General features: G+C 43.6%; 1 protein-coding gene across 1 annotated transcript; it reads left to right on the top strand.

The window, feature by feature from the left end:
* Positions 1–6,876: 6,876 nt before the first annotated feature.
* Positions 6,877–7,929, top strand: LOC308079244 (kelch domain-containing protein 3-like; the record flags this gene model as incomplete). Its single annotated transcript, XM_080420619.1, has 1 exon — positions 6,877–7,929. The coding sequence occupies one exon, from the start codon at positions 6,877–6,879 to the stop codon at positions 7,927–7,929; it is 1,053 nt and encodes a 350-aa protein (XP_080276745.1).
* Between the last annotated feature and the right edge of the window lie 763 nt (positions 7,930–8,692).

The raw sequence follows: 8,692 nt of genomic DNA, 5'->3' as shown, positions 1-8,692 counted from the left end.
CCCCGTCCAGCCTCCGGTGAAGCACAGGTGCACGCTCGCCTCAAAAGAGGACATGAAAGAAGCCTGGCCATGTCAGAGGGGAATCGGTTCATTTTAACAGTAAAAAGCGAACTGGCGTTTGGCAGAGCTGGGCTGTTTTTCAGTCTGGAGTCACAGGGTTTATAGAATAATAAAACAAATGCCACCCGGTCACGCTGGGGTTACTCTTATCTCTGCAATGTTCTACAGCATGCGGTTCTCAACCTTTTCTGGATCAGGGCCCACTTGAAAACTTGTGCGTTAGTTAGCGGCCCACCCAACTCACCAATCGTTGGTTGAAATCTATAGCATCCCATTCTGGGGGCAACATTTGCTGAAAATAGCTGATTTATAAGCTCACAGTGCGTCGTGTGCCGTCACATTGTGAGCTTGCAGATCGCCTGCTTTCGGCAAAGAGATTTGGTGTAGAGGGGGAAAAAAACCCGTGAACTACTCCTTTAAAGGGTTCCTTTCCCTTGTTGACACTATTTTGAAAAGGGCAACATTTGCAATATATTAGAATTATTATTAATATTATTACTATTATGACTGTGAAAAAGCAGGCTATTGTACCAAGGATGCTGTTTGCATGTTCACACCTGTCGAAGCGTCAGTGAATCCCCCCCCCCCCCCCACCCACGGGATAACTGCCTCATCACTGTGAACTTTGAATGGGGTTGGACAAACTGGGTCACCATGGAAACAGAAACGTTTTACCGATTGTGACGGCAGGCTTTTTCCCCCACGTATACCATCGGACAGGCTGAACGGAGAGGAAATAACCTGAGATGATTCATTTCACCCCAGCATCTCCTCCATCCGGCGCAGGGTGGCAGCTCTGAACAAACACGGGAGTGGTGAAATAAACCACAAATAGTTTAAAAATAAAGGATATTGAGGAGGTGCGACAATTTGTTTATAGCATTTACACATTGTTGCCTATAATGACATGCCTTAAAGAGGGAACCAGGATGAAATATGAATGATTATGTGTTGGCGACCTTTGATCTCTCAAAAGTGGCTAATTCCTGCCAAGTTGAATGAAAAGCCTCCCATCTGTTCTTGCGTGTGTCATTCACAGTCATTGTTCACAGTCAGTCACGCGCGCACGCACACACGCACACACACACACCTCCACGAGGGCAGACAGCTTACACTGTGAACTGGGTACATAATCAGTACGTGATGTGTAAATGCACCAGGCAGGCATGACTTGTCATGCCGATGGTGCTGTCTTTCTTAACGGTATCAGTACTCGTCACACAGCTCTCCCAAATCCTCCTCCACCTCCGAGTCTCCAGGCTGCCACAGGGGCCATTAAAACAGCAGTATTAAGGTCTCAACAAGCGCAGGTCTCTCTCTCTCTCTCTCTCTCTCTCTCTCTCTCTCTCTCTCTCTCTCTCTCTCTCTCTCTCTCTCTCTCTCTCTCTCTCTCTCTCTCTCTCTCTCTCTCTCTCTCTCTCTCTCTCTCTCTCTCTCTCTCTCTCTCTAATCTTCCACCACACACCAGCGGTCATCTTGACCATCAACCATCATCTTCCTTGGATGTCAGAAGTGACTATTGTGCAGGCAGCCTTAAAGCCAATGACACAGTTGGGTCTGCATTTGATGTGGTAAAGTGCGTGTTACCGAACATGGTTGTGGTTTCCATTCCACTTCGGTCTAAGAGAGAGAGAGAGAGAGAGAAAGAGAGAGAGAGACAGAAAGAGAGAGAGAGAGACCCAAGCAAATATGTTTTGGTCACTCTCTCGACGTTGGCAACAGACGATGAGCCAATCACATGATTGTGTTCATCATTGCGCACCGCGGAGGTGACATTTACACCATGACAGGAAATGTGATGAGATATCCCTGCACACACGCACACTTAACTATAAATAACAGTGATGCTCGGCTGTTGCAGGGTACACGCAGAAGTGTGCGGGGGTGTGCGTGTTTGGGTGCTTACTTATGCACTTAAGAGTCTATGTGTGTGCATGTCGCCAGGGGCTGGCAGCTACAGTAGGCTACCATCATTTTTGTCTTGGAGAACCATCAATATTAAAGTGACGAATGACAACACTGAAGCTCTATTTATTCTTCATTTTACAAACAAAAACACATGCTATAATTTATTTTGCAACACTACGTCCCTGTCACGTCTTTCTGCTATGCGCCTGCTAGTTCTCATTCTTCTGTATGTATGCTACTTTCCACATCTGTAGTAGTTCACGTTTACATTAAAATAAGTGTGGCATGAATCCTGATTAGGTAGCTGGAATATACAGTATTACAATTTTATACTCTGTACTAATGCCTCATGGCATGTTATCCAATAATTATGATGTTAATGCACCACACACCATTGGAATCCAGTATGACATCGACACCCCTATTTTCTATTTTTATCATTTCCTCTTGGACAGTGGAAATCAAATGATTGCGTTCACTCCTGTTATATTTGGGAAATAACTTCAGAGCAATCATCCCTCCAGGCTATTAGTCCATGGGCCAGACCAGAATTCGGTATCACTTAAGGTGGCGCACACACACACACACACACACACACACACACACACACACACACACACACACACACACACACACACACACACACACACACACACACAGGCTATAACATAAATGCATGTTATAAAAGCAACATGTATAATAATACAAATTTACATAATTAGCTAATTATTCCCCAAAACAGGAAAGGACTATAACTTTGACTAACTTAATTTAACTTAGAAAGGTGATCTAAGAGTCCATGTTTGTGATATCTAGACTAGAGATTCATCTGTTACCATGGATCAATCATGCCACATTTTATACATTTAAAAAATGTTTAGTTTTTAGTCAACTTAGAAAGATGATCTTAGACTCTCTTCGACTTCGAATTATGCAACCTTCTGTCATTAAGCGTATTTGCATAAATTATGAAATAATTAGACTGAAACCCGGAAATAGCTATTTATTTTTTGCGTTGTCGGTCATTGAGAAGGATCTTACAGTCTAAGTCTGTTTAGATCACCATAAAATAAAATCTTGTCATAATTAAGTCATGTAACCTATTATCATCATTTGCATGAATTGATTTGTGCAATGCTCTTGTCCCTCTGGCTAATGGGATGTACATGCCTGTAGTCGCAGGAGGCATGCAATTCACCGGCACAAACCAAGGCTCCAGACAGAAATACCAGCTCGCCAAACTTGATAATCCATGCATGTAAACAATATAATTTTCAGTTAATTCCTTAGTCACACATTGTTCTTGTGAAGTAGTTTTGTATTTGGTGAAGTGCGTAAATGGTTGCTATGTCAGGTCCTGTTGTTAAGCAACTGAAAGTAAAAAGCTAGCCAAGCAAATATTTGTCAAAAAACAGAACAGCTGAAACAGCTTTAAACTGCACAACTGTAACTGATACACTATAAATATACATAATATTAACAATGCCTGTCTTACACAGAGACCATTGGAACAGACTGTGCTGCATTACACAGGGGCTTTCCAGACGCTGTCGGGATGGGGTTGCTAAGGTGTTCAATTTGCCATATTTGTTATCAAATGTTAAAAAATAAAAATAAAGCATTTGTCCAGTTGCACTGGTAGAAAAATTGCCGAAAAATCTTAGAAAGGGGTGTCTGGGAGAAATATCTTAATATAAATATAAAATGGGGGTCTATGGCTTGTTACATATCAGTTTGGGGGTCCTTGACATGAAAAGGTTTGAGAACCAATGCACTAGTGTGTTAGTGCATCTGCCAATGAGTTATATTAATATCCTTAATGATCATACCTTGCACATGTTCTGTTGCAAAGAGAGCAGTGTGTTGTGGATCCACAAGGCTGCTGTCTACAGAAAACGGGATCCAGGGCCGTTGAAATCCTCTGAAGCAAGCTGTCTGAATAGCAGCCAGTGCCTTTCACAGGTAAGCTAAATTAACCTCACTCCGTCAAATGGAAGAAGCTTGCGACACACATTTTGTTTCACAGCGTACTTGCATCTGAGACTTCGGGCGCAGAATCGATGACAGACGGAGTTTCATTTTTTCAAGCTACTAGGCAGGTGATTGGATGATCCCGCCCCTAGCAGCCGCTGATTGGTTCGTATGCGCAGCGGTTCGGGCAGCTTTACTCTGTGAGCAATCCCAGACCCTCCTTCCTGAAACCAAATGCAATGCAATGCATGAGATTTCCGGAGGGAGGGGGTGTTTACCAGGCTAAAGCTAAATACCTACTAAGCAAGAGTGTGACTGCTTATTTTAAATGTATTGGTAAATGGTGTTACTGTCCAATATTTCACAGAAACAATTTAGCAATAGAGCAGAGATGCAGTGGGGTGGTTTTAGGAAACATCCAGATCAAGGATAATCAAGGAAAAATACGGGCTAGATTTTAATGATCCCATATACTGTATGTAGGCTACCCATAATACCAACTGATGTGCTCAAGGCCTGAATTTCAGTGTGGGGATTATGCATAATTTAATTGATTCCCGCAAATGTAGCACTTATAATATGTGGGACATCCCCGCACATATTTACAGGAATGATAATAATATAATCAGCCAACGTGAATGTGTGATAACTGGCTGAAAAGCAGAGTGCTGCATGCGCTCTCTCTAGAGAGTCATTCTGGTCTGTGCATTTCTCTATAAGGTTACCATGAGCCCCCCCCCCCATCCGCGGGCTAAGCTTATATACTACATCGTACAAAACGGCAAATAAATCTGTCTTAAATCTATTTCATCTGAAGGGAACCTCGCTTAGTAAAATACACTGGACCAATAAAATACTGGTGCAAACATCTCCCCCCCTCTCTCTGTTTGGTCTCTATTTTGTAAAACTGTACACACACTCTGCTGTGCTAAAAAGTCCTCTGTTTTCCTTAATAGTAGTTGAGTCCAAAGACACAAGTAATGTTTTTTTTTGTTAAGAGGAAAGACATGCAGTAAACGAGAACGTACAAGAATAGAGCACTAGAAGTACACAGAGAAATAAAACACCATCTACTGCATTAGCCTGATTATCAGACTTCGTGCAATCTGGGAACCCATCGGCAAGAAAGAAATCCTTTGAATTTGCCTCTGGGGGCATGTAGAGACCGGATGTTGGTCTGTTCACTCTCCTTCAGCCCTCCTCTTCCTGGGGTGCTCCTTTGTTTACATTCCTAACAACAACTCTACACCTTGTAATCGGAGTTGCCGACAGATTCAGCTGCGGAGCTCTGAATCTGTCTTGAGATATTATTTTTCGTGAAGCTTAAAGGAGAATTTTGGACTAAGGTTTTCTTACCTTTTCTATGACGTTATGATATCTTAGAATGAATGGTACAGTAGAAACATTTCATAACTCCATCCCGGGTCTCCCACAGCTTAAAACGTGCGTGGATAGGCCTTGCGTTAGATCGCGTATTTTAATAGCTTTTTTTTTTGTTTAGTTTTTTTTGTTCTGACGTTCATAGTGACAGAACACTGCCAAAAAATAATAATAAAAAAAACAGAAGTCTCGCTAGACGAGATTGAAATGATGATGACATTTTTGTACCATTCATCCTAAGATATCATAACATCATAGAAAAGGTAAGAAAACCTTAGTCCAAAATTCTCCTGGGCAGGGTCTATGGTCTGGAGCCAGGCTAGTACAGCATCGCTCAGATAATCCCATAACGACTTAAACCCTATATACTACACCTAGTTGGTCAGGGTCAACCAAGGGTCTGTACTTGGTTCCCTCCTTTTGTCCCTCTACGCCAATTGCCAATAGTAGATCGGCTATTTCCGGCGAATGTTCACCCCAGAACAATGATGATAGATATTGTTAAGTTGGAGCAGAAAGACAAAACGCAATCTGAGACGGACAATGTAGTTGGGGCTGTAACCTTTGTTGCTCGTACGCCCGTTGCCCTGTGTCTCATCAACACTGTCTCACTCCCAAAAATGCATATTGTGACTTCTTGGGACGGAAAACCCGAAGAAGTCAAACGGTGAATGGAAGGGGGTACCCTTCCAATCAAACGGTGCCTTCCCGGGCACTTCCGCACTCCAGGAATGCAGAAGTGCAGTTCTCAAACCCAAGACGTAAAAGGGTCCGGCAAAAAACTGTTAAAACGACAGAGGCGCACCGTTTAAAGCGGACTTGAGCCACGAGAGGCACTGCAGAGTAACATCAACACATTGGGGTAGTATTCCCCCAAAGTCAACATGTGCCTTAAAGGATCTACACCATGAATTTTTTGATATTTAATATCATATGGTGTATGTCCCTCAAACCTTTTTCAAAAGGTTTGAGCCTAAATCATCACTCAGATATACTCATCCCAAGTCAATTGTCTCTGGCTTATACAGCACTTTTAGCTGCAATACCAAAACGTCCTTTTGGGCAGGGGGGGGGCTACTGAGCAATTCTGTCTGGCCATCATCAATGCAATGGCTTGCCATTCTGAAATGGCCTGTTCAGACACGCCCATTCTGAAAATCTCTGAAATGAGAATGAATGACTGAATGTTAAAAAAAAATATTTTTTGGGGTACAAGAGACACTGGGGAGCCCAAAAAATACCCCCACCCCCCCAAAAAAAAAATGAAATTCATGGTGTGGCCCCTTTAATTCCCCCTTCAAGTCCTTCAAGTTCCCCCCCTTCAAGTCAACATTTGACTTTTTGGGATGTCCGTATCTGGGCCACTAGGGAGTTCACCGGGCATCGACTTCCCTGATTGGCCAACCAACCCCATCGGCTTCATGGACAGGTCAAGCTTCACGTGATGTTTTTGCCGCTGTATCAATTTAAGTGGTAGCGTGCACAATAGAATTCAATTATTTTACAGAACAGAACCTGATAAATCCACTTTTATGCAAAGTGGTGCTGGTCTGTCAAATGTTGCGCTGGACAGTGCATCTGAAAGGACCGAGTACAATCCTCCACGCTGCTGTGGCAGTGGGGAACAAGGTGTACTCCTTTGGAGGGTGCTGTAATACGAACGACAGGGATCAGATTGACGTGCATGTTTTCAACACAGTGCCTTTGCGCTGGATGAAGTTGCTGCCTGTGACAACTGAAAGAGAAGATCGTCCTCATGAGGTTCCCTCCATGTGCTGTGGTCACACAGCTGTGCTGATAGAAGACATAATTTACGTCTGGGGCGGATGTACTTACACAGGGTTGTCCTGCAATGTTCTTTACACATTTGATGTTGACTCCCACAGATGGTTCAAGCCCAAGACTTCTGGGACTGTTCCAGAGGCGAGGTGGGGCCACTCAGTCTGTGTTTTGGGTAAGGTCATGTATATATTTGGAGGATATACCCAGCTGACTGGATACACTAATGACATCTACAGGTTGGACACCACCACAATGGTCTGGTCTTCAATTAACACCATAGGCACTCTGGCATGTGCTTCATTATGTCACTCTGCCACTATCATCGGCACAAAGATGTTTGTATTCGGGGGCAGAGCGGAACCGGACTCTGACCACTACAACATGAGAGTGTTTGACACAAACACCAACTGCTGGCTGAGCATGCCTTTTACACAGATTCTTCCAGAAGGACGTGAGGATCATTCAGCCTTTGCCTACAATGGACAGCTGTACATATTTGGTGGTGACAACATGAACCAGACCTTCAATGACTTGTGGAAATTCAATCCAGAGACCTTGTCCTGGAAGGAGGTTAAGCCCAAGGGGAAAGGCCCGTTTTGGATGAATACATGTTGCTGCATGGTGGATGACCGTATCATCCTTTTTGGAGGCTTTGGATTAAAAAACGATGACATGTACATCTTAGACTTAAGTCCTAGCCTGAATACATTATGCAAGCTAGCTGTTATTCAGTACGGTCTGAAGAATTCGGGACTCCCACACAACATCAGGTGGGAACTGACAGCCATGACCACCAACAGTAACAGGAAAAACAACATAGCCCACTAAAAAAGGAAAGTTCGAAGCAATGGAACAGGAGAAATGGAAAGACGGGGGAGATCAATGCATTTAAAGAGGCTGACTTCTGTCAGAAGGGAAAGGAAGCAGAGCAAAGAAAGTTCTCAGTGATACCCACCAGGAACTAGTGGCATCATACAGGAAAATAGAGAACTATACTACCAACAGAACTGTGCCAGGGCAGACATGGCTGCTGGAGAAGCTCTCTAAGAATAGAAAAATCTACACCCAGTGAGCTCCATCAGGAATTAGTGTAGAAACAAAGAGATGATTTGGACAAAGGAACAGACAATTATGGACATCAGGAAACATTTTTGTACATGAGAAGAACTAGGAGTGGGAGATGAGAATGACTGCAAAGGTGGAAACCTTTTTTTTTTTTGTTCTTCATTTATTTTCTCCTCGTCATGTTTGGGCAATAGGTGTGAGATTAGAATTGCCAGTTACTTTCTAAAGGCTTTTCAGTTATGTCCAAGCAGGACAGCTCAGTGGCCTTGGGGTTAGAATGTCCACCCTGAGTTTGGGAGGTCGGGGTTCAATCCCCGGCCGGGTCATACCAAAGACTCTAAAAATGGGACCCAATGCCTCCCTGCTTGGCACTCAGCATCAAGGGTTGGATTGGGGGTAAGTCCCTGCGACATACAGTATACTAGCGTCATGTCCAGGGGGTGTACTTGCACATCAAGCTGCCTCACGCTACAGAAACAGGAGATGGGCCTCATGGCTCGGCAAGGCTTACTTCTTACTCTAACAT

Source organism: Gymnoscopelus braueri (genome assembly GCF_963280865.1).
Source record: "Gymnoscopelus braueri genome assembly, chromosome: 23".
NCBI lineage: Eukaryota > Metazoa > Chordata > Actinopteri > Myctophiformes > Myctophidae > Gymnoscopelus > Gymnoscopelus braueri.
Note: the sequence above shows the minus strand (reverse complement) of the source record. Positions and strands in the feature narration are given on the sequence as shown.